The sequence below is a fragment of the Nomascus leucogenys genome, chromosome 2, assembly GCF_006542625.1.
Source record: "Nomascus leucogenys isolate Asia chromosome 2, Asia_NLE_v1, whole genome shotgun sequence".
NCBI lineage: Eukaryota > Metazoa > Chordata > Mammalia > Primates > Hylobatidae > Nomascus > Nomascus leucogenys.
In genome coordinates this window covers 72,697,529-72,724,972 of record NC_044382.1, presented here as the reverse complement: position 1 = coordinate 72,724,972, position 27,444 = coordinate 72,697,529, and the positions used below count along the sequence as shown (strand labels likewise).

Genomic DNA, 27,444 nt, shown 5'->3' with positions numbered 1-27,444 from the left:
TCATTTTGCTTTCCCATCAACACTATTTGAGGGTTTCTGTTTCTCTACATTTTTGCCAACACTTGTTTTCACCTATTTTCTTTTTTTAATTGTAGCCTTCCTAATGGGTATGAAGTGATACCTCATTGTGGTTTTGATTAGCATTTCCCAAATGACTAATGTTGTGCATTTTTTCATGTGCTTATTGGTAATTTGTATATCTCCTTTGGAGAAAAGCCTATATAGACACTGTGGTTATTTTTTAATTGGGTTTTTTCTTTTTATTATTATGTTTTTATGAGTTCTTTATATCTTCTAGGTTTAAATCCCTTACAAGATATCTGATTTGTGAATGTTTTCTCACCATTCTTTGGGCTGTTATTTCACTTTCTTGATGGATCTTTTGTGGCACAAAAAAGTTATGATTTTGATGAAATCCAATTTATCTCTTTACTTCTTTTATCACTTTTGTTATGATGCCATAGGTTTGTCTAAATCAGTCACAAAGACTTACTTCTATATTTTCTTCTAACAGTTTTATAGTTTTAACTCTTATATTTAACTCTGATCTATTTTGAGTTGATTTTATATATGGTGTGAGGAAAAGGTCCAGCTTTATTCTTTTGCATTTGAATATCCAATTGTCTCAGCACTATTTGTCAATAAAAAAACTTTTTTTGGCTGGGCATGGTGGCTCACGCCTGTAATCCCAACACTTTGGGAGGCTGAGGTTTGAGGCCAAGAGTTTGAGACCAGCCTGGCCAACATGGCAAAACCTTGTCTCTACAAAAGACAGAAAAATTAACCAGGCATGGTAGTAAATGTCTGTAATCCCAGCTGCTCAGGAGACTGAGGCACCAGAATTGCTTGAATTTGGGAGGTGAAAGTTGCAGTAAGTTGAGATTGTGCCACTGCACTCCACCTGGGCAACAGAGCAAGACTGTGTCTCAAAACAAAACAAAGAAAAATCCTTTCTCTCCCTACTGAATTGTTTTGGCACCCTGTCAAAAATCAGTTGACTATATATGCAAGGGTTTATTTTTGGACTCTGTATTCTATTTCTGTCTCTATCCTTATGCTAATGCCACACTATTAATTACCATAGCCTTTTTCCTTTCCAATCTGATACTTTTTATTACTTTTTCTTTCCCAATTTCCCTGGCTGGAACCTCCAGTTCAATGTTGAATAGAAGTGGTGAGAGTGGACATCCTTGTCTTATTCCTGATCTTTGAGGGGAAAAGCTTTCAGTCTTTTACCATTGAGTGTGATATTAGCTGTAGCTTTTTCATAGATGCCCTTTATTAGGTTGAATACATTTTCTTCTGTTCCTACTTCCTTGAATGCTTTTTATTCAAGGATGTTGAATTTTGTCAAATGCTTTTTCTCAGTCTGTTGAAGTGATCATATAGTGTTTTCTCCTTTATTTTGTTGATATGGCCTATTAGTAATTAACTTTGTGATGTTAAGCCATCCTTGTATTTGTGGGATAGATTCTACTTGGTTATGATGTGTAATCCCTCTTTATGTTACTGGATTTGGTTTGCTAGTATTTTGTTGAGGATTTTTGTGTCTATATTCATACAGATTTTGCTTTGTAATTTTCTTGCAATACTTTGATTTTGGTATTAGAATAATACTGACCTCTTAGAATGAGTTGGGAGGTGTTCCCTCTTTTTTTGTGGGTGGGGGGGGCACAGTTTGTGAAAGGTTGGTTTTAATTTGTCTTTAACTGCTTGGTAGAATTCACCAGTGATGCCATCTAGTCCTGAACTATGTGTGGATGTGTGCGTGTGTGTGTGTAGAGTTTCAATCACTTTATGTACTTTTTACAAATCTGTTTAGATTTTCTATTCCTTCTTGAGTCAGTTTTGGTAGTTTGTGTCTTTCCGGGAATAATTCATCCATTTCATCTAGGTTATCTAATTTGATGGCATGTATTTGTTGATATTATTCTCTTACAATCCTTTAGTTCTGTAGTAATGTTTCTTTCTTGAATTCTTGATTTAGTAATTTGAGTCTTCTTTCTTCTTTTCTTGGTCAGTCTAGCTAAAGGTTTGCAAGTTTTATTGAGCTTTTTAAGAAACTACTTTTGATTTCCTTGATTCTGTATTGTTTTTCTATACTTTTTCATTAATTTCCACTCTAATCTTTATTTCCTTCCTTCTGTTGTTTTTGATTTAGTTTGCTCTTTTTCATCCACTGTCTTTTTTTTTTTTTTTTTTTTTTTTTTTTTTTTTGAGATGGAGTCTCTCTCTGTTGCCCAGGCTGGAGTACAGTGGCAAAATCTCGGCTCACTGCAACTTCCGCCTCCCAGGTTCAAGCAATTCTCCTGCCTCAGCCTCCTGAGTAGCTGTGATTACAGGCGCACACCACCATGCCCAGCTAATTTTTTTTTTTTTTTTTTTGTATTTTTAGTAGAGATGGAGTTTGACCATGTTGGCCAGGCTGGTCTCAAACTCCTGACCTTGTGATCCGCCCACCTCGTCCTCCCAAAGTGCTGGGATTACGGGCATGAGCCACCATGCCCAGCCGTCTCATCCACTGTCTTAAGGTGGAAAAATTGGTTATTGATTTGAGATTTTTCTTCTGTTTAATATAGGAATTTATAGCTATAATTTTTTTCTGAGCATTGTTTTACCCACATCCCATTGATTTTGGTGTTTGTCTTTATTTTCATTCATCTCATCAGAAAGTATATTAGAATATATTTTCTCATTTCCCTTTTGATTTATTATTTGACCCATTAGTTATTTAGTAGTATGTTTTCATTTCCACGTATGTGTGAATTTATAAGATTTCTTTCTGTTATTGATGCCTAATTTCATTCCCTTGTGGTCAGACAATATACTTTTTATGATTTCAGTCCTTTTGTATATATTGAGGCTTATTTTATGGCCTAGTATGTGGTATATCCTGGTGGAGGATGTTTCATGTACACTGAGAAAAATGTATATTCTGCTCTTGTTGGAGTATTTTCTAAAAGTCTAGTTGGTTTATAGTGTTATGCAAATGCATTTTCGATAATGTCATTCCCCTTCTTTTTTTCAGCTGATGAACTAATCAGTCCTAAAGACATTGATCCTGTCCAGCGCTATGTCCCAGTAAAGGATCAGCGTAATGTGAGCATGAGGTTTTCCAATCAGGTAAAGAGATGTTGTATTTCTTGATTTAGACTCGTCCAGAGACATTTAAGCTTAATTGAAGAGGACATTTTTGTTCTGAATAGGTTTTTGTTGTTCCTTCTGAAGGAAAGGTTTCTCTCTCTTCTGGTTAGTTAAGATTTACTTGTGGTAAAGGGTTATTTGTTAATGAGGAAATAGGTTTCAGATGGATCCAACAAAGTGCCTTGCAGGTAAACATTTCCATCTTCAGAATGTTGAGTTTAAGGTGTCAAGTGTCTTTGAGAAGAAGCAGTGCATCTGGGTGGCAGGAGGACCAATGATTGAAGGGAGTGGGATCCCCAGAGGCTTGATGTCTCTCCTGCGCTGGAAAAGGCTTGATGTCTCTCCTGCTTGATGTCTCTCCTGCGCTGTGGCTCCATGACAGGGCTGCGTGACTGACAGAGTTGTTACAGCAACAGTGACTTGGTGACGTGTTGGGGAAGGAATAGTTTTAAAATTTTTACATTTGGTAGCTATGGATTCAGACTGTGTTGTGTCAACAAAATAAATGCTTGTAGGATCAGCAGGATTGATATTGACTTGAGCAAACCCTCAAGTATTAAATGATACCAGTAATGAGGACTGTTAAAATGAGAATGTTGTGGATTATGGAAACTGCCTGAAGAGAAAGGGAATGAACCTGCATGTGTGCCTGGGATTCTAAGCAGTTAACATGCGTTTAATAAGATTGGTATCAACGCTTACAGAAGATAGGCTTACAAATGGAAATGTTCCTTATATTTAAAAAAAAAATGTGTATTACACACACACACACACACACACACAGAGAGCAATAAGTGCTTGTTTTAATACGAGAAAGGGAGAGCCAGCGGCCCCATTAGATTCTATTGCACTGTTTCTCTGACTCTTTTGCTGGTCTTCAAGAAAACATGTAATGACTCTGAGTTGTTTATGGATGAGAAGCTATTTGAGAGACTTGTAAATAAATGCTATGGTTTTCTCAAGAACATAAAATTCCTGCGTTAATATGTGGTGAAAATTTCTCACTGGCCTGTTAGCTCTTTATGTAAGGGGGTATTTGGGCTTTATCTTAGTTACCGCTCATGTTGGTACAATTGGCAGAGTTGTTCTCAGCACTTGGCAACGTGTTGGGGAAGGAATAGTTTTTAAATTTTTGCATTTAGTAGCTATGGATTCAGAATGTGTTGTGTCAACAGAACAAGTGTTTGTAGGTACAGTGCAAGTGTACAGTCTGTACCGATTTGAAATACACCATTTTACTTGAAGACATGGCAAAATAGAGAATTCATCCAACTTCATATTACCAGTGCTATGACTGAGCCATTTTAAGACTAATGTGTATCACTTAAATAGTATTTCACATGTGTGACCCACTTCTCTAGAGTGATGAAACCTCAAAGCCTTTTCTTAGAAAATAAATTAATAGGTCACAGATTTGAGGTGTGCAGACAGGAGCCAGATAACATTAAAGCATTTCATAGACATATGACTAACAAAATCATCAGTTTAAACAGTTGTTTCATGCTTGACACATATAATGATGGCTGTGGGTTATGTGTAAATTTTGGTGTACAATATACTACTTGCAACTCTTTCTCTCCTGCTCAAGAAAGCTTATCAGGAGATGGGTGACTGAGAGTGAATTTTAAAGAGAATTCACTCTACAGGTATGTTTTATGCCAAAATTACTTCGTACTGCTGCTACTGAATTATCTGTGTCATGCCTCCCAAGTGGAGCCACATCCTAGCTAAGAGAAATGCTCCTCTCCTGTAGCCACGTGGCAGATTATCTCTGTGCAGTGTTGTATACAGTTTCTGAGAGGGAGATGATGGGGAGATTTGCAGCAGAAAACTACTGGGAGTGGATATGTCCCCACGTGGTTGGCAGCTTGGTTGTGGTGGTATATAAAATGTTGAAGCTGCCTTGCCACTTTCTCAGCCATTTTAAGCAGTAGGCAAGACCTGGCATGCCCATGTCTGTTCCAGGGCTGGGTGAAGTGGACTGATGAAATAGAGGGGTCAGACATATCCCCAGATGTGCAGCCCTCTGTTTGAAATGTTGGTGTCAGTAGCCACTTAGTCATGATTGACCAGGTCATATTTTGTAACTAACTGATCTGTGGGAATTCACTAGGTGCTTTAAACCCTACCACAAGTTAGGAAAGTAAATAGGGAATAGTAAAGTCCAAGGAGTTTTTGAAAATGGTAGAAGTTCTTGTTCTCAAAAGAAGGTATGTCAGGGATCCCATGACTACCCTCAGCCACTGTAATTCACTAGAGGACTCACAGAACTCAGAAGCTGTTACACTTAGACTTAGGGTTGATTACTGTGAAAGGATACAGAATAAAATCAGCAAAGGGAAAAGGCACATGGGGCAAGTCCTGAGGAACCTCAGCACAGGCTTCCAAGTGTCTTCTTCCAGTGGAGTCAAATGAGATGCACTTAATTACCCTAGTGAGGATGTGTCAACACATGCATAGTGTTGCCAACCAGGGAAACTTGCTCAAGCTTCCTTGTGTATAGTTTTTACTAAAGGTCAGCTATGTAGGCATGCAGCATCTCAGTTGTTTAAGCACCAGCCCCACAGGGAAAAACCAGATGTTCACCATAAATCACATCGTTAGTGCCAACTCTCTGGACAAACTGGTACACTGTGGCCCAAGGCCTCAGGCATGCAAAACACTTTTATCATCTTGTGAGTCTTTTACTTTTTCTCAAATGTTTTCTGTTTCTTAATTTTTGGCTATATTTTACATTAATTACATTTTATTAAAATTTTGTGTAATTTTGTGTAACCACCATCACGGTTAAAATACTTAATTGTACCATCCCATATCACCACAAGGCTCCCTTGTGTTATTCCTTTATAATCATACCCACTTCCTTCACCCCGGTTCTTAACCCATTGCAACTACTAATCCGTTCTTTATTTTATAATTTTATCATTTTAGGAATGTTATAAAAATTGAACTGTACCTAACCTTTTGGGATTGGCTTTTTTCACTCAACATAATTTCCATGAGATTCATCCAAGTTGGTGCATGTATCAACAGTGTATTAGTCCATTCTCAACTGCTATAAAGAAATACCTGAGACTGGGTAATTTGTAAAGAAAAGAGGTTTAATTGGCTCATGGTTTTGCAGGCTGTACAGGAAGCATAGCAGCTTCCATGCTTCCAGGCTTCTGGGGAGGCCTCAGGGAGGTTTTACTCATGGAGGAAGGCAAAGCAGGAGCAGGAGAGTGAGGGGGAGGGCCTACACACTTTTAAACAACCAGATCTTATGAGAACTCACTCACTATGCAGTACCAAAGGAGGATGGTGCTAAACCATTCATGAGAACTCCACCTCCATGATCCAATCACATCCCACCAGTCCCTACCTTCAACACTGGAGATTACAACTAGACATGAAATTTGGGTGGGGACATAGATCCAAATCATATCACAGTTTGTTTCTTTTTATTGCTGAGTTGTACGCCATGGTATGGTGGTACCTTTGTTTAACCATTCACACATTGAAGAACATCCTACAGGTTATTCGAACATTTCTTAGAATTCCACTTTAATTATTCATAATGTTCATTTATAATGTTTTTTCATATATCACTTTTTAAGTTTTCATTAGTTGGTTGTTCTAGGAATTACTGTATACATACATAAGTTATCAAAAGTGCAGTGGTATCATTTTGCCACTTTAAGTGAATTATAGAACCTTACTTCTTCCATTAGTTTCCCTTACCTTCTTCATTTCTTAAACATAATTTTTAAAAATATTTCCTCTGTCTTCATTGAGCAGCACATCAAATTGTGTGAAAATTTTTGCTTCAACCATAAATTTGATTAAAGAAGTTCATGGGATGAAGAATAGTGTATTGTGCTGACCTCAGTTTTTACCATTTCGTGTTGTTTCCTTTCTGAATGTCCCAGCCTTCTTCTGTTATCATTTTCTTTCTGTTTGGAGGCCTTCCTTTAGACATTATTTATGGGTAGGTCTGCTAGCAACAAATTTCTTAGTTTTCCTTTGTCTGAGAATATCTTTATTTCACCTTCATTCCTGAAGGGTAGTTACATTGGATATAGGATTCCTAGTTAACAATTGTTTTACTTCAGCTCTAAGAAATATTGTGCCACTTCCTCTGGCTTCCATAGTTTCAAATGAGAAATTCCCTGTCAGTTCAAATTTGTGTTCATCTACAGGTAATGCCCCCATTTCTTCTTGTCCCGAGTCTCCTTGTGCCACTGGGTAGAGGGCCAGAAGCTACCAGGCTCAGCTGACATGGGAGGATCAGCCTAATTGCTGTTGCCCCTGGTGTGGAGCAGGGGTCGAGTAGACCTGTCATTGCTTTGAACCCTCTGCAGGTGAATTGGACTGCTCAAGGGTACCTGAGTAGTAGAGCACTGTGGAGTCAGGAAAGCTCTCTGGGGCTTCTTTGTTGATGCTGCAAATATTTTGGCCCATCAGTGCTGTGGTTGTGAAGCAGAGGTTGGGTTGGCTCACCAGTACTTTGAAGCTGCTGCTAAAGACAGATTGGCCAACTGGTACCTCAGTTGAAGAGCTGAGATTAGAGCTCCCCACTTGGTCTCTGTTCTGCTTTCCATTTCCCTGTCTTCTGGTGAGAGAAAACAGATTTTTCTTTTTTCTATGCCGATTGGTTATTTCAGGCTGCAGACTCCTGCAATGCCCAGCCTAGCATATGTGTAGTCTCAAGAGTCTCACTGCATTGTCATTCTTCAAGTGCTGAGGTCTCTGGCCAGTCCAGTCTGCTTTCTTTCCAGCTTTCAGAATCCTTTAATAGTTATCTGTCTAGGCCATCTTGTTCCTACTTCCAATTTTTATAGTGGATAATATATGTTCATAAGTCTTTCTACCAGTAAAAAATATTTATTCTGTTCCTTTACTTATCTTTTTTCTTCAGAGTAATTTTTTAAACAATAATGGCTATCATTTATTGAGCATTTATTTTTAATAGCAGCTTTATTGAAGTATAATTTGCATCCCATACAATTCACTAATTTAAAGCATACAGTGAAATGGTTTTTAGTATATTTACCAGAACCAATTTTAGAACATTTGGAACTATTCAGATACTGCGGCCATTTTTTAATTGATTTGTTTCTTTTTATTATTGTATTGTAACAGTTCTTTATATATTCTGAGACCTTTATATGATTGCAAATATTTTCTCCCGTTCTGTGGATTATCATTCCAGTTTCTTCTTGGTGTCATTTGAAGCATGGAAGTTTCTAATTTTGAAGAAGCCTCATTTATCTATTTTTTTCCTTTAGTTGCTTGTGCTTATGGTGTCATGTCTAAGAAACCACTGCCTAATCCAAGGTCATGAAGATTTGTATCTGTGTTTTCTTCTAAGAATTTTATAATTTTAGCTTGTATACTTAGACCTGTGATCCATTCTGAGTTAATTTTATATATGGTGTGAGGTATAGAGCCAGCTTCATTCTTTGCATGTGGTTATCCAGTTGTCACTATTTGTTGATTCTCCACCGTAAATTTTTTCTTTTTTTAAATAAAGTAAAATATATGATATATAATATATCAACTAATATATATTTTATATATTTATATGTAAATATAAGTATATACTTATATAAATATAAAACATATATTTATTAATGTATAATATATTATGTTTTACATATAAATATTATATATTGCCCAGATCAGCTCGGCTGTGGAGACCCTAACCCAGCAGCGCTAGAGGAATTAAAGACACACATACAGAAATACAGAGTGTGGAGTGGGAAATCAGGGATCTCACAGCCTTCAGAGCTGAGAGCCTTGAACAGAGATTTACCCACATATTTATTGACAGCAAGCCAGTCATAAGATTTAAAGGGATGGGCCGAAATAAAGGGATGGGTCTGGCTAGTTATCTGCAGCATGAACATGCCCTTAAGGCACAGATCGCTGGTGCTATTGTTTGTGGTTTAAGAATACCTTAAGTGGTTTTCTGCCCTGGGTGGGCCAGGTGTTCCTTGCCCTCATTCCGGTAAACCAACAATCTTCCGGTGTGGGTGTCAAGGCCATCACGAACATGTCACAGTGCTGCAGAGATTTTGTTTATGTCTAGTTTTGGGGCCAGTTTATGGCCAGATTTGGGGGCCTAGTCCCAAGAATGTATAATGTATAAATATATATATTATATATAAGTATATATTATATAAATATATTTATATAGTATAATGTATATAATATATATATTTATATATAATATAAATATTTTTATATATTTACATATAAAATGATATATCATTTCAGTCATTCATAAGTGTACAAGTCAGTGGCAATAAGTACATTTACAATGTATCATTGTAGCTATTGCCTCTATGTATATGAAAACCTTTTTTATCATCCTCAACAAAACTTCTGTACCCATTAAGCAGTGACCCTCTTTCTCTCCTCCCTCCAGCCCCTGTTAATCTCTATTCTACTTTTTGTGTGTATGAATTTGCCTATTCTAGTTACCTCATATAAGTGGAATCATGCCATATTTGTCTTTCTGCATGTGGCTTATTTCACTAAGCACAATTTCCATACTAATGTTTGTGTGTTTCATTAATATGGTGTTTTTCTTTCTTCCCACTAGTTATTTTGTCACATACCTGATATTTCTTATCATTCAATCATATATTAGTGTGATGAGTGGGCTGATTATTCTCAATGTATTAAGTAGTAGTCTGCTACCCCCACCATCCCATCCAGAGGTGAGGGAGATGTGATGGGAGTTTTGTCTCCTGGCTAACCTTATTGATGAGTCAGGGATCTGGTTGGGAACAAAGAAGACTCTTATCAACCTTGCCAAATGCCAGAACATGAAAGGCTTTAAGAATCTGTTGTTTGCAGTGGAAGCCTTAACTCATCCAAGCCACCTTGTTCTGTATATTTGGAGAAAAGCCCTGCTTTATTGCTGACTGTGGTTCCCTGTGTGGTACATGGGGCTGGCCACTGTGGCCTTTAATCAGTCCTTCTATTCACTTCCACTTCTCCCACCTTTACTCCATTGTGCTTGCAAACCCAGTGCCCCTCTGGGGCCCTTCTAGTTGGTGAGTCAGCTATCATACCTGCTGCAGCACTTTTTGTGATACTGTAAGTGGTATTGTTTGTTTTATGCAGGTTTTCTCTGCTCTGCTTTATTCATTAATGCATTTTTATTTGCCATCTTTTACAGTAGAAATGTGTTTAAATACCTTGTTGTCTCATGACCTTCTTTCTTTTTTTCATTGCTCTGGCTTAGTCTTTTTTTGTTTATTTTAAATCTGTAGCTGATCTTTTCTCTGGGGTCTGAAGAGCGATGAGAACTGAGAGCATATGTGCACTCTGCTCTCTGGAACTAGGAGCCCAGTCCTCACCTCCTGTGCTTGAGTCTTTCCTCGTTATTTCTGTTGAGTGTCTTTTTCTCCTTCTATACTCAATGTTTCTTCAGATCTTAGGGAATAAACCGAACACTGTGATATATATGAATAGAGTAGATATTTACTAAATAGTTGTGATGTCCCCAAATAGATACAAACCAAGTAAATTAAACACCAGACTTATTTATATTGTCTGAGAAAGTCATATTTGAAAGAAAATTTACCCCAAACTGTTCATTGGACCATCCTTTATTCTTATAAACAGGGTAACAGTGTCTGCTTCTCTACCCCCACTTTTCTATGGCACATTTGATTTGGGGAAAATAAATTATACAAAATACCATATTATCCCATCCTATAAATTACTCCTGGAAAACAAGTCATGTGTTTAGAAGCTGTGCCATTGAGCTGATTTCTTTTGCATACTTTATGTTACAACACTTGTCACTATTGCAGTTGTTGGTTTACATGCCTGACTTCCTCAAAGAGGTCCTGAGAGTAGAGAATGTGTCTTACTCTTGCCTTCTCTTAGCCTAGTTTGGTATTTGACAGGACCAGAGAATAGAAATGATAGATACAATGATAACTACTATTGATTGTGTTTCTTTTGTTTATAGGCACTGTACATGCCACTTTTACCCACATTATATCTGATTTTAACATTTTTTTCTGAGACAAATATTATATCCATTTTACAGGTAGACAACATGAGTCTCAGAGAGGTTTAGTAATCTCTCCAAGATCACACAGTTGTCAAGTGACAGAACCAATATGAAGGGTTAACTGAAGAATGAAAGGAAGGAGGGAATGTCAAGCATTTGGAAGCAGTGATTTTTGTAATGGTGTGAAGGAGTTAACAGGAGAAATAGCTTGTTCTTGAACAGCCTAGCTGAATATCACATCATAGGAACACAGTTGCACCTGTGCCTTAGGATGCTGAGAATTCTGTGGAAGTGATCTGAAAAATTAAACACAAGGATGCCCCATCAGTACAAAATGTATGCTGGGATTCATTATATCATCATGTTAATTATTTCCTTCTTTCTTCTTCCCTGTTACGCTAGGATGAAACCAAGTCCACAAATCTATAACAGTAATTTTAGTAGAGATTTTCTTCCTTATCCAAAGGAAAACCGTTTCAGGAGGTGTTTACTCCCTCTCCCCATTCACCCTAACTTGTTCCTGTTAAAGGGCCCATCATCTTCTGTTGCCTAGGTAATTCTGGTGCCCACTGATTATCTATGAATGATACCTTTGTTGTTCATACTGCAGCGCCTCTGCCATGCTAATGTGAGATAGTGGTTTCTTGAAGAGTGTTTGTTTCCAGCCTTTGCAGCTCATTCAAACTTGGGAGAGCTCTGGTTGCAGCAGAAACTGCAAGCAGCTGGCCATATGCATTTTATTGATTTATTGTATTTTGCATTACAGTTGTCCACAAGGTATAAGGTGACCCTTAGAGAACATCTATTTATAGTAACTAGCGGTTGGGTTTCTGGAGTTCTATAGCAAATGGACTTATTTTTACATGTGTATTATACTAATTAGAATACAGAAGATTCCTGGTTAAATAGGAAAATACACCTAACACCTTTTTAAATGTTTTTGGAATATTGTCTGAAACTATTATATTTAACAGGCAATAGCCAGCCAGGAATTGCTTTTTTCTCCCTTCATTTTGTTTTTAAACCAATTTAAGAAAAATTGATGTTTTTTCTCAAAATAGATGTTGTTGGATGCAGCAGAATTTTTACATAAATAAGCCATTCTAGTGTCAAAGGAAGAATTATAGAAAAAAATATTCTGATATGAAAATGCTATTTCAATATTCAAGAGTACAAATAGGAAAGGTTTCATATTGTTGGATGTTCTGCCTAGCAAAATGGTTAAGAACACAGGAGGCACACTGCATGCTTCTGAATCCAACCTTGGGCTTAACAGTTGTTGTTACTTGTATTTTGATAGTTCCAATGCAGACATGACAATTAATTGAGGTGCCCAGTAGTTAATATAAATAAAAGATGCAAGACTGTATTCTATTGAACATGGTTCATGGTGGAAATTAACCTATGGGAGCAGACAATTCTTGGAAGGCCAGGCTCCAGGCTGCATTCTTTCCCACAGTATAGGTAATGTAGATGGTGGAGTAAAAAGATGTTCTGGCCAGGCACGGTGGCTCACGCCTGTAATCCCAGCACTTGGGGAGGCTGAGGCGGGTGGATCACGAGGTCAGGAGTTCAAGACCAGCCTGGCCAACATGGTGAAACCCCGTCTCTACTAAAAATACAAAAATTAGCCAGGTGTGGTGGTGGGCACCTGTAATCTCAGCTACTCAGGAGACTGAGGCAGGAGAATTGCTTGAACCTAGGAGGCAGAGGTTGCAGTGAGCCAAGATTGTGCCACTGCAGTCCAGCCTGGGCAACAGAGTGAGACTCTGTCTCAAAAAAATAAAAAATAAAAAATAAAAGAGATGTTCTAGGAAGGGCAGGACAGAGTAATCTAGCAAGAAGGTTAAAACAGTGTAAAGTATAAAGAATTTTGATTTCTTGGTTCAGTAAGGCTGACTACCTCATTGGCTGGGAGGAGCAGCAAAGCACTGGCAGAAATTCAGGTACTAGTTCTTTAGACCTTGTGTGATTCACTGCAATATAATCTGGGGAAGGACTCCTAGCATCTCTGGAGTGTAGTTCTCTAATCTGTAAAATTATTTGGCTGGGTTTAATTCGTAAATCCCCTTCTAGCGCTTCTGTTGCTGGCTTCCATAATCTACGTTATTGGTAACCTTTAAGTGACTTTAGTGGAGTAGTATGCCCAGAAGCCAGACTGTAGGGAGTTAAAGAGCAATTATATGGTGGAAGACCATCTGCTCAGGAAATTGAGTTTACTGCAATCCAAGAAAGGTTATAAGCCCCTCCTAATTTAGTAGATACATTATATAGCACTCCTACAATATGGACTTGTAGCAATTTCCCTTTTTAAAGTTTTGTTCTAAATCTATTCAGTTTTTAAAGATTTATTAGTCTTTAAAAAGATTTAAGGATATTTAAGGTGATTTAAGGAAATTATGCATGTGGCTCAGTTTTATTTGGCTCAGTGTGTTCTAATGCTCTCAAATAATTTAACCAGTTTGAGACATAATTTCTACTTAAAAGATTAAAAAATAACAACAACAACAACTTCACTAGCTTGGCAAAGAAGTAAAGTGTTTGTGTGGGACCAAAAACCCAAGCGAATTTGAGTACTGAATAGAAGTTCTTATGATTATCATAGTAAAACAGAATAAAATAGTCAAGGCATCAAAGATGCTTCTGAGAGAGCCTAGCCTGAATATGTCACAGCCACACAGAGTTTCTCCTCAGGTAATTCTGTCTGCCGTCTTGAAGGGTAATGAAGAGTCTCTTATCAATTGGTATTTATACCTGAGCCAATTAAAATTCAATGCCTTGATAAAAAAAATCCAGAACTGAGAAAACTTGAATTGGAAGTCAAAAAAATGAGCTTAAACACATTTAATAACATCATTCTAATTAACCCACTTAACCTATTAAAATTAAAAGTTTCAATAATAGGCATGATGTATAATGAAATATTTCATCTACAGGATGGAAACTTCTTATACTTATGGCTAAAATGTAAAAGAAGGAAAAATAGAAGTAAGAAAGCAAGATTTATGATCCAGAATAAAGACGTAGAAGGATTATTGTGATCTAGTATTGTTTTAATGAATCTATATTTCTGACATTTTTCTCGGAGGAAAGAAATCTCAGTTATTCATAAATATGAATAAATTTGTGAACTTAACCTGAAATTTACCTACTTCACTTCTTTTCCTGTTTTGAATCTATTCATAGTTTTAAAGGGCTGGTGATCTTTGAAGAAAACCTATCAATTAACGCCTTCTAGCTCCACTTTATTTAATAATCTATATCCTGACAAGTTGCCCCCTTCTAAACCAGAGGATTGGGCTTTGGGAGCCTCTACTTTCTTGAGGAATGATTTTTCTCTCATGAGGTCCTTGGAGAGTTCCATATATTTTTGCCATCATGCAGGTGAATAAAACACAAGTACTTTTGGTCAGCTACTTGAGGCAATATTTTATGTTAATGGCAGAATTATTATGATAGAGCAGATCATGTGTATTGAAACACCCTTGAGAGAATTCAGTTTTACATTCAGTGACACCCAAGCTTTGAATCTGTGAAGTAGACTAGCCCATTTAACATGCCAATTAAAATGGATTGATCTACTTTGACAGTCTTTGGAGAAAAGGCCAATATGAAAGGAATGCTTTTTAGTCATAAGAGCTTATTTTCTGTGCTGCAAGTTTCCAAATTGAGGAGGAAAGTCAGTACTTGTTTGCTAAATCATGTACATATTTATATAGATCTCAGCTAAAAACATATAGTACACTTGGTCTCTCATTTTTCAAATTATTGAGGAAGTGGGAGTTTCATGCTTTCTCCTCTAAAAATACAAATGCATAGAATTTTGCATGAATTACTTTCTTAAAGATCAAAGAACACTGCATATATGTGTAATAAATTTTTGTTTTTAAGGAAGTAATATAGTATAGTGGCTTTGCATCCTACAGGCCTAGCTATAAAACCTGTCTCTTCCACTTATTAAATGTGTGACCTTGGACAATTGAATTAATCTCTCTAAGCCCCACTTTTGTCATATTTTAAATGGGAATAATGATCCCTAACTCGGGGTTGTGTTTATGATTAAATGATAGTTTATGTAAACCTCTTAACCAAATGTCTGACACATTATGCAAGCTAAATAAATATTATTGCTGTTTTTTATTTCAATAATTTATTATATAAGTAATATTTCTTTCTCGTTAAAGAGATGAGAAAAAATCCTAAAAAGTCTGGAGGAAAACATTATATTTTCAACATTTTGGATATATTTTTTAGGCTGTATTCAACTTAGAAAGAAATTGAATGTTTAGCATTTAACCTGTTAGATTTCTTTTATCCCTTTGTGTGATTAAGACTATCACTGTATAGACAGAAGCCATTGTTTTAATGGCTTTTGAACTTGGTGTTTTTTTTTTTTTTTTGGTTCCATTAAAAAATGAGCTCCATATATTAACAGTTTTTATTTTTTTATTTTTATTTTTTATTATTATACTTTAGGTTTTAGGGTACATGTGCACAATATGCAGGTTTGTTACATATGTATCCATGTGCCATGTTGTTTTGCTGCACCCATTAACTCGTCGTTTACCATTAGGTATATCTCCTAATGCTGTCCCTCTCCCCTCCCCCAACCCCACAGCAGTCCCCGGAGTGTGATGTTCCCCTTCCTGTGTCCATGAGTTCTCATTGTTCAATTCCCACCTATGAGTGAGAACATGCGGTGTTTGGTTTTTTGTCCTTGTGATAGTTTACTGAGAATGATGTTTTCCAGTTTCATCCATGTCCCTACAAAGGACATGAACTCATCATTTTTTACGGCTGCATAGTATTCCACGGTGTATATGTGCCACATTTTCTTAATCCAGTCTATCGTTGTTGGACATTTGGGTTGGTTCCAACTCTTTGCTATTGTGAATAGTGCCGCAATAAACATACGTGTGCATGTGTCTTTATAGCAGCATGATTTATAGTCCTTTGGGTATATACCCAGTAATGGGATGGCTGGGTCAAATGGTATTTCTAGTTCTAGATCCCCGAGGAATCGCCACACTGACTTCCACAGTGGTTGAACTAGTTTACAGTCCCACCAACAGTGTAAAAGTGTTCCTATTTCTCCACATCCTCTCCAGCACCTGTTGTTTCCTGACTTTTTAATGATGGCCATTCTAACTGGTGTGAGATGGTATCTCACTGTGGTTTTGATTTGCATTTCTCTGATGGCCAGTGACGATGAGCATTTTTTCATGTGCTTTTTGGCTGCATAAATGTCTTCTTTTGAGAAGTGTCTGTTCATGTCCTTCGCCCACTTTTTGATGGGGTTGTTTGTTTTTTTCTTGTAAATTTGTTTGAGTTCATTGTAGGTTCTGGATATTAGCCCTTTGTCAGATGAGTAGGTTGCAAAAATTTTCTCCCATTCTGTAGGTTGCCTGTTCACTCTGATGGTAGTTTCTTTTGCTGTGCAGAAGCTCTTTAGTTTAAGTAGATCCCATTTGTCAATTTTGGCTTTTGTTGCCATTACTTTTGGTGTTTTAGACATGAAGTCCTTGCCCACGCCTATGTCCTGAATGGTATTGCCTAGGTTTTCTTGTAGGATTTTAATGGTTTTAGGTCTAACATTTAAGTCTTAATCCATCTTGAATTAATTTTTGTATAAGGTGTAAGGAAGGGATCCAGTTTCAGCTTTCTACATATGGCTAGCCAGTTTTCCCAGCACCATTTATTAAATAGGGAATCCTTTCCCCATTTCTTGTTTTTGTCAGGTTTGTCAAAGATCAGATAGTTGTAGATATGCGGCATTATTTCTGAGGGCTCTGTTCTGATCCATTGATCTATGTCTCTGTTGTGGTACCAGTACCATGCTGTTTTGGTTACTGTAGCCTTGTAGTATAGTTTGAAGTCAGGTAGCGTGATGCCTCCAGCTTTGTTCTTTTGGCTCAGGATTGACTTGGTGATGCGGGCTCTTTTTTGGTTTCATATGAACTTTAAAGTAGTTTTTTCCAATTCTGTGAAGAAAGTCATTGGTAGCTTGATGGGGATGGCACTGAATCTATAAATTACCTTGCGCAGTATGGCCATTTTCATGATATTCATTCTTCCAACCCATGAGCATGGAATGTTCTTCCATTTGTTTGTATCCTCTTTTATTTCATTGAGCAGTGGTTTGTAGTTCTCCTCGATATTCAACATTCTTTTTTTTTTCTTGAGACGGAGTCTTGCTTTTGTTGCCCAGGCTGGAATGCAATGGCGCAATCTTGGCTCACTGGAATCTCTGCCTCACAGGTTCATGTGATTCTCCTCCCTCAGCTTCCTGAGTAGCTGGGATTACAGGGACCTGCCACCACACCTGGCTAACTTATTTTTGTATTTTTAGTGGAGATGGAGTTTCACCAGGTTGACCAGGGTGGTCTCGAACTCCTGATCTCAAGTGATCCACCCACCTCGGCCTTCCAAAGTACTGGGATTACAGGCGTGAGCCACTGCGCCCAGCCTGACAGCTTTGATTTGTTATAGATACAGCTGAATTGCTTATTTCTTCTTCTCAGATTACGTGATTCTGTTGTATCCTATACTTCTTAAGAATGGTATTGAATTAGAAATATCAGAATATAATGCCTAAGAAACCTGCCTTTTGAAAATGATTTTCAGAAGCTCAATGAAGGCTACATATTCATATAATTCATATAATTTTTGTATATTTTCATGAATAATTTTCATAAATTTTATGAATCTTCATGAGTTTTGAGCAAATATTTATATTTTAATGTTCTCTTCATTTATTTCTGTGAGTGTCTTTATTGTTTCCCCAACCTTATTTAAAAACATCTTTTATGGGAGCCTGTGGTTTGTAGAACCAACTGGTTTATGAAGATGAATTGAAAGGGACACTGTAACATGGTCAGGTATCTGGACACTGATTATGGCTCCTAATCATATCATTAATCAGAAGAAACTATACATTCAGCCCAAGAAGATGAATTTAATATGGCAAAGAAGAATGAATAACCCTATGTAGCAGAACATGAGCCCTTCCTTGTACTTAAGTCAAAATTGCGCAAAGTGGGAGATGGAGCTTTAATTTCTCTGAAGGGTTTATAAAGGTAAAATTAAAACTAGACTAATGGGTTCTAGTACATGCCAAGATCATCGCCTCTCATTACAATTGGAACTCTTCCTCTGAATCCCAGAAGACTAAGAAAAACCTCTATCCCCAGGCATTAACTCACCCAGCTTTTTTCCCTCTACCTTTGGCTGTTCCAATTGATATTCAGTCTTTCCTCTATATTTTGTACCTTTCTCTCTACTTACTTCTTTCCCTGACTGTATTTAAGTGCTCCACAGCTATTCACCTCTCTCAAGGGCCTGTCTTACTTCCCTTCTTTCCTTCCCTTTCAGACAGCTTAGAAAAATGCTTGCACCATCTTCATGTCCTCATTTCTCAGTCACTCCTTGTAATGCACAGTCTGGCTTCTTACATTGTCACTCTACAAAAACCACATGCAATGGGTTGTTAATCTCCTCCTAATTGATAACTCCAATGATCTCTTTTCAGATGCCAGTCTATTTGACTTCAAAGACATTCAACACAATTGAACACTCCTTCTTCCTTTAAACTCTGTAAAAGCATAGAAGTAATCTTTGATTCCTGTCTGCCTACCTCACCTCTTCTCCTCTAAATCCAGTCCTATCAGAATTCTGTTTTCTAAATAGTCCCCAAATATTTTCACTAGTTCCCTCTTCCCGCCTCTTCACTTCACTATAGTCCAGGTCACCGTTATCTCTCAACTGCAGGCTCCAGCTAATCTCCATATGTCTACTCTGCCCTGTGCAAGTCATCTCTATATGGCAGCAAGAGAGCCACCATCATGTGAGTTAATATGTATGTAAAGTGCTTAGGCAGGGCCTGGCCCATATAAGTACCATATATGTGTTTATTACTATTGTTGTAGAAATGTAGATTATATTGAGTCTTTTCCTTGTTTGAAACCCTTTTAAGTAGCTTTTCATTCCACTTAGATGAAAGCCAAATGCCTTGTTGCCTGTAGGGCCCTGTGGGGCCTTAGCTGTCTCCGCCCTTATCTCTTGTCACTCTTTTGCTTGCCTGTTATGCTCCTGACACACTGGTCTTCTCTCAGTTTCTTCAGCACTTCAGGCTGTCTCCTCCTCAGGGCCTTTGCACACTCTTCCTTCTGCCTGAAGTGCCTATTACTAGACGTTAGCACACTCCTTTTTGTCTCTAAGTCTCAGATTTAATGACACCCTCTAAGAGAGTTACTTTCTGACCATGAATCTAAAGTAGCCTCTGTCTTCAGTCACTCTAACATATTACCCTTTACTTTTATTATGTTTATTTATATAAATTTAATCATCTTTCTCACTGAAATGTAAGTTTAATTAGAGGACTTTATTGTCTTAATGACACATAGTAAATGATAACTATTAACTGAATCAATTCATTAATGGCAAGTTTTTATCTTCGAGAACAGCTCAGATACCTTTTCTATAAAGTCCTTGTCAATTCCCTGAGGCTAAGTTGGATGCTCCCTCTCTTGCCCTCAAAGTACCCATTAAGAGCATCGTATTTAATATCCTATTGAAGTCCTTATATAGTTGTCTTCCCTCTTATATGGTGAGTTCATAAAGAATAGAGAAAATGTTTCATTCATCTTTCTGCCATCCTAGTGCTTACTAAGTCTGGATGCATGAAAAACTCAGCAAACTCTCAAAGGTTTCTCACTAGCAGAAACCTTTCTAGTGTACAAAACTGTTGAATTATCTCATTGATGTAGAAAACCCTTAGGTTTACTTGCAAAGAGTGATGGTAGAGTATCTCCTCTGCAGTTGGGTCCCCTGTGTGAATCTGCACTAGAAACAGTTTGGCCTCAACTCAGTGAAGATGGCTCTGTGGTGCTAAAGGCTTGTTGGATTCTAGAGCCTGCTGAGTGCCTCTGTAGTTGTTGGGTTTGACCCAGTGATGATAAATCTTGCCTCAAGTTGGCCCTTGCATTGTCTTTCCAGCCCAGTCTTTTTGTTATTTAGATAAGCATCAAGTACCAAAGAGGAAAGTAGAGCAGGTTTTCATGCCCTTCCCCTCCAAGGCCTCTCTTCTTAGGTGGCTTTCACGGTGTAATAACTGCACATATGGCCTTTGCATTCATTTCCACCCCTAAGTGGAATGGTGCACTTGGCAATTCTCTAGTGAACTGAAAAGTTTATGGTACAGCCAGTAAGATGCAGCAGTCTGACTTAGTGAAGAGAACTCTAGAACAAGTCAGTCCAGAAAGAGATTCTGCTTCTGGGTCTGCCACTAACTTGTAAAGGGACCTGGGCTATTTCCCCTCTCTGGGCATCAGTCTTCTCATCCGTCAAGTGGATTACTGATTTTATCAAGGAAAGCCAATTTTCAAACAAAATCTTAAGTAGAATTTCAGCATATAAAATAGTTGTGCTGCTCTGGCTGAAATGGAGTCTTGCCACTAGTCTCTCTCATAGACCCCTCCTACAGCCAAATGATAGAAATGGCCCCCTCCCATGTCTGACATTTTCAACTCAAATCCCAGGGAACAGATCCCGTTGGTACAAGCATCCGAAGGAGAAAAATTAAAAACACATTGGTTTACTGGACTTGCTTCTTTTTCCCCCATGTTTCTAAAACCCGGTTTCTTATGGTTTACCACTGGGGACCTTTCTTTGCTTGTAACCCACCACCTGAGGTGTTTCTAAATGACCAAAAAACCTGAGAGTTAAATGACTAGATTCTTGGAATCTGTTCTCCCCTTTCTGCCTCTTCCTGCTCTGTTTCACCCTCATCTTACTCATCTTTCCTGATGTGGATCTTTCCTGTTGTGTTTCTATGAGGTTCTCGTCATTTGTTCTTCCCCTTTGTTGTGATTAAGGCTATGAGAACACCGTAGGTCACAGTTTCTCCACCTGGGTTCATGTGGCCATTTTGGCATTGTTTCTACGCAGTATGCAAGACTGTTAGCACTGCCATTTCCTTAAGATAAAAATCCAGAAACACCAGTTACAGCAAGTACTTAGAAAGGGGTGAAACAGTTTTAGAAATCAATTCATTGTGACAAAGCATTCGGTATTCTCTTCCACTATAATCGCAGTCATTGAAAGAACTGCTGTCAAAAAGCATTGCCTGATTTATTCATTTGGGCATTTGAAACAATGTGTTTGAGGTCTGGGAATACTTTTAAAAATTCATTTGTTTTCCTCTTAAATAGAAAGTTTATATAATCATTAATCCAATATATAAATACACAGAGCCTAAAGGACCATTTTCTCCCAGGCCAAGTCAACTCTTGAGCCAAGTTTAGCTTTTTAACCATGCTTGATATTGTTATTCCTCTGATATTTCTACTTAACTTTCCTCTGCTTTCCTATTAATTTTCACATGTTGCTGCTTTGGCTTGGTTGGAAATGTCAGAACAAGATGCCAGTGTGTCTCAGTCAGGACATGGCTATCTTCAAACTACTGTAGCCTGTTACTTGGCTCCTATGGGAAAAATACTGGGGGTGCAGTGTTTCCAGTTGGAATTGAGATGTATAAAGCATCTGCCTGATTTCTTCAGCTAATGAGGTTTTGCTGAAAAATGAGTGTAATGAAAAAATGCTGGATGTTGGCAGGACCTGCTGATGAAGTCTAATGAGCATAAATGAGTGTTCTGTAAGGCCCCCAAAGTAGAGGCATAGAATGTTTCAAATACACTGCCCTTGAGCAAGACCAGCCTGGAGGACGCATTTATTTGTTGGCTCCTTTTTCTTTCCTTCTCTCCCTCCTCCCTTGCCTTTCTTTCAATAAAAGACCTATGTAAGCCAGACACAGTAGATTATTTTATGCAATATAGGGCATATTAAAAATAAAACTACTGGCCAGGCGCGGTGGCTCACGCCTGTAATCCCAGCACTTTGGGAGGCCGAGGCGGGTGGATCATGAGGTCAGGAGATCGAGACCATCCTGGCTAACACGGTGAAACCCCATCTCTACTAAAAATACAAAAAATTAGCCGGGTGTGGTGGCGGGCGCCTGTAGTCCCAGCTACTCGGGAGGCTGAGGCAGGAGAGTGGTGTGAACCCAGCAGGCGGAGCTTGCAGTGAGCCTAGATCGCACCACTGTACTCCAGCCTGGGTACAGGGCGAGACTGTGTCTCAAAAAAATAAATAAAAATAAAACTACTTAGACCAGGGCTCAATACAGTTGCAAAAATTAGAATTATGAGCTTTACATGCTATATGATTTAATAGAAAAGGCAGTCCTTTTTATATTTGCTTGTCAAGAACTAAAGAATTATATTCTATCAAAAAGCAGATAAGGCCTGTAATGGCAGCACTTTGGGAGGCCGAGGTGGGCAGATCAGCTGAGGTCAGGAGTTCAAGACCTGCCTGGCCAACATGGTGAAACCTTGTCTCTACTAAAATTACAAAAATTAGCCGGGCATGGTGGCACGTGCCTCTAATCCCACTACTCAGGAGGCTGAGGCATGAGAATCACTTGAACCTGGGAGGCAGAGGTTGCAGTGATCTGAGATTTCGCTGCTGCACTCCAGCCTGGGTGACAGAAGGGAAACTGTCGCAAAAAAAAAAAAAAAAAAAAAAAGCAGATAAGAAAATAGATGTTTTGTAAACAATGCTTGGAATTGAGTTTTCTTAAAACGTGATCTCAGGTGGCTGAAGAAGAGACTGTTGGTGAGATTTTGCAGACTCTACTCCCCATGAATGTAACATGTTCCTGCACCCATGTGATTGTTAATTTTATGTGTCAACTTGTCTGGACCACAGGCTGCCCAGCTATTTGGTCAAACACTATTTGAGTGTTTCTGTGACAGTGTTTCTGGATGAAATTAAAATTTAAGTCATTAATGATTAATCATCATTAATCAGTAGACTGAGTAAAGCTTATTTTCCTCCTTAATGGGAATGGGCCTCATTCAATCAGCTAAAAGTCTGAAAAGAACAAGGCCGACCCTACGCTGAGGAAGAGGAGGATTCTGCCTGCGAGACTGCCTTCCAGCTGGGACATGGGCTTTTTTCCTGTCTTTGGAGTTGAACTGAAACATCAGCTACTCCTGGGTCTCAGCCTGCCAGTCTTCAGACTGGAATGACACTGTCTGCCTTCCTGGGTTTAGGCCTTCGGACTCAGACTGGAACTAAACCGTCAGCTGTCCTGGGTCTCCAGCTTGCCAGCTCAACTGCATATCCTGAGACTTGCCTGCCTCCGTAATTGTATGAGCCAATCCATATGATAAATCTCTTTCTTCTTCTTCCTTCCTCTCTCTCTCTCCTGTTACTCTAGAGATCTCTGCCTACTATAGCAAGCAGCACATAATCTGTGAAATACATACTGTGACATGTGCCATATGGACTTCAGACCTGGACATACATGCAGTCAGGTTAAACTCTATCACTGACTAGATGTGTAACCTTTGACAAATTATTTAACCGCTCTTCACCTCAGTTTCCTCATCTTTAAAATGGGAGTTCTTGTGAGAATACTCAAAAAAGCTCTTGAATAACACGTGGCACATAGCAAGCTGTCAAGATGTATTAATTCCTTAACATTCCAAACCAGACTACAAAACAAATGTAAGCAAGAACATAATGAGATAACTCTTTGTTTATTGTACTTTAAGTTCTGGGGTACGTGTGCAGAATATGCAGGTTTGTTACATTGGTATGCATGTGCCATGGTGGTTTGCTGCACCCATCAACCCGTCATCTACATTAGGTATTTCTCCCAATGCTGTCCCCCTGCTAAGCCCCCCACCCTCCAACAGGCCCCATTGTGTGAGGTTCCCCTCCCTGTGTCCATTTGTTCTCACTGTTCAACTCCCACTTATGAACGAAAACATGCAGTGTTTGGTTTTCTGTTCTTCTGTTAGTTTGCTGAGAATGATGGTTTCCAGCTTTATCTATGTCCCTGCAAGGGACATGAACTCATCCTTTTGTGTGGCTGTATAGTGTTCCATGGTGTATATGTGCCACATTTTCTTTATCCAGTCCATCATTGATGGGCATTTGGGTTGGTTGCTATTGTGAACAGCGCCACAATTAGTTCAACCATTGAGGAACACATTGTGGCGATCCTCAGGGATCTAGAATCAGCAATACCATTTGACCCAGCAATCCCATGAGATAACTCTTATCAACAAGCTGTCGTGTATTTCCATATGTTGTAAATGGACATCTATGCTTCTTTCTGTGTCACCCTCCTAGAAAAGACTCAGACACTTCTCACTGCCCCCTCCCCAAACCCAAACCTACTGATCTTTTTTTTTTTTTTTTTTTTTTTTTGAGACGGAGTCTAGCTCTGTTGCCCAGGCTGGAGTGCAGTGGCGCAATCTCGACTCACTGCAAGCTCCGCCTCCTGGGTTGACACCATTCTCCTGCCTCAGCCTCCCGAGTTGCTGGGACTACCGGTGCCAGCCACCACGCCCGGCTAATTTTTTGTATTTTTAGTAGAGACGGGGTTTCACCGTGTTAGCCAGGATGGTCTCGATCTCCTGACCTTGTGATCCGCCCGCCTCGGCCTCCCAAAGTGCTGGGATTACAGGCGTGAGCCACCGCGCACGGCCCTGATCTTTTCTTATAATAGTCCTCCAGTTACCCCCATAATCCAGTGGTAGCAATGCCTCTGAATGATTTCGTTTGAGTGCTTATTCTACTTTTATAAGCAGAATTAAAACCTGATGTTTAATGGTGCCACTATGTAACTGTAACCATTTCCAGAGATTTCAGTGTAAAAGGTTGACTAACCTTAATTGATTAAAAAGGTGTAAAGATGACATTAATACATATGGTACATCTACAAAATGGAATGCCAAGCAGTTAGAGTGAAAATGAGGACGTGTTCTATGTGTTAATATATGAAAAGAGTTCCATGATATACAATTATTAACTAGAAAAAGGTACTGAGAGTAACTTCTGTGTAGAAATGTAAGAAAATAAGAATATATATTTGCATTTGCTGTTGTAGGCATGAGGAAACACTAGAGCAAGGCATAAATAATCATAGCAGTGATTGGTTCTTAGATGGAGGGGAACTGTGGGGATGAAGGCCCCAAATGGGAATGACATGTCACCAAAAACTTTTTCATAATTTTTAAATTTTTGAACCTTATGATTGAATTATCTATTGAAAAAATTAAATTAGGAAAAAAGAACAAGGAAAAGAAACACTGTTAGGGCACATTCACATTAAGTTTTCTCTGTGTGCCCTTTGAAAGTTGTATTACACTGTTTTATTTATAGCCCCCAACTGCAAATATCCTGGCTTTACTACTTTGACCTGATTTGAGTAATTTAAAAACTAGAATCTAGACAGATAGACATGCAGTGTCTTAATTACCATAGTTTTAAATTTTGAGCATGATGAGTTGCAATATTAATATAGTTAGTGCCCAGCTTATAGGGAAGTTATGCTATAAAAGTTCCTCTGCCACCGTACACTTAAAAATGGTTAAGATGTTAAATTTAGGTTATGTGGGGTTTTTATTACAAAGAAAAAATGTTAGAAAAATACAATCTGACTTTATAGAAATGAAAATTTTGAATGATAATATTTCTAACTACAGGGTTTTGGTCCTAAACCGTATTGTTACTCTGACATGTACACTCTTTTATAGTGTATATAAATATGTACATTTTACTGATTATTTTCTTTTGTTAAAAATATCCTTGTTTATATTTGCAAACATTTGTTGGGTATGCTCAAGGGAAGATTTGTGTATTGCTAATAAATGTAACCAGCAATACCAAAAAAATAGATCCTCCTCCAGACCATCAAATGAATAACAATTGCTTTTCTTTTAGTACGAGGTATTGCCTACATCCTAAGTGAGAAAAGTAAGCATGAGGGGCCCCTGTAGTTTCACAGACCACTCATACACATTCTAAATGCTAAATAACCCTTCCAAAGGCATGGCATGAGGCGGCCCAAGACTCGTGCCAAGTGTCTCATACAGGCAGTGCCAGCTATTCCTATTAGGGACAAAAGATATTTGGATACCCTGATGTTTGGGGGAGTTTGGGAGGAGACTAGCTTAAAAGAGTGAGTCAGGATCTGGATAGATAAAGGAATGGAGAGAGCAGTCCAAATGTAAAGGGACAGTGGACAGAAACATGAGATGGACATGAGTGAACTGTTTTTTAGTGGAGTACTCTAAAACAGATGGGAGACCAACAGGGAACAGTAGGTAGTCCCTGAGTTGTAAAAGTCCTCGAGAAGTTTGGGCCTTGTTTGGGAAACATTAGTTTTGGAGTAGAGAGGTAATATCCTAAATATTGCATAACTATATCTGTTTACTAACTCTTCTCTGTCGCCTTTCTTCATGCATTCAAGAACTATTTTTTGACCACCTCCTTTGTGCAAATCATTGATACAAGAAAATGAACCTGACCATAAAGCGCAGACAACGGGCAAAGGCAGGTGTGGAGCAGAAAGCTGAGGAAGCCTATTGCAGTGACCCAGGGTTGTGGTTGTGTTGCTGGCATTGATAGATGGCTAATTTTTTTTGGACACTTACTATATGCCAGTGTTAAATGCTTATATATTATGTATTATTCTCATAACCCTAGGAAACAGATATTTTTATTATTCTCAATTTATAGATGAGGAAACTGCGGCTTATTGAGGTTAAGTGACATAGTGAGTCACACAGGAAATAATGATATAAATATCATTGTGTAACAGATCAAAGTTTGCAAATATTTTACATGCCCTCTTTTGTTTGATCCTCTCCTTTTGTGGTAGGCACTGTAAATATTTTTCCCATTTTACAGATAAGCAAAGAATTGAGAAACTTGCCTGGGCAGTCATTCATCAAATAGTAAGGATGCCTACTATGTTCCATGCATGGGGAGGTGGCAGTAGACCACCTAGATCAAGTTCCCTGCCCATAGGGAGTTACTTTCTGAAGGGAATGAATAACAATAAATGATATAATTTCTGTATCGGACAGGTACTATGAGGCAGACAAAATAAGGTAAAGTGGTAGACTGGGGTTGGAGATGCCTGAGGAGAGCAACTTTGGCCATGGTGGAGAGAGGAGGCCTATGTGGCAGGGATGATCGTTGAGATCTGTATGACCAGCGAGCATTCATTCTGCAACCTGGAGGAGAAAACACACCAGACAGCTGTAACCAGTGCACTTGATGGGAATATAGTTGGCATGTTCAAGGGACAGAGAGGACCCAGGGTGGCTAAAACATGTGGAGAAGGGAGAATAAGAAAGCAGAGGCAAGCATGCCAGAGCTAGATCATGGAGGGCCTCTTGGGCCTGATAAGCAGTTTTGTTACCATTCTA

General features: G+C 38.5%; 1 protein-coding gene across 8 annotated transcripts in view; it reads left to right on the top strand.

The window, feature by feature from the left end:
* Positions 1 to 27,444, top strand: part of PHKB (phosphorylase kinase regulatory subunit beta) — a 244,416-nt gene that overhangs the window by 155,670 nt on the left and 61,302 nt on the right. For all 8 annotated transcript variants that reach the window (XM_030797503.1, XM_030797534.1, XM_030797553.1 and 5 more), the window contains one exon: positions 3,029 to 3,123. In XM_030797503.1, the coding sequence (XP_030653363.1) occupies positions 3,029 to 3,123 (95 nt within the window). The remainder of the gene's footprint in view (positions 1 to 3,028; positions 3,124 to 27,444) is intronic.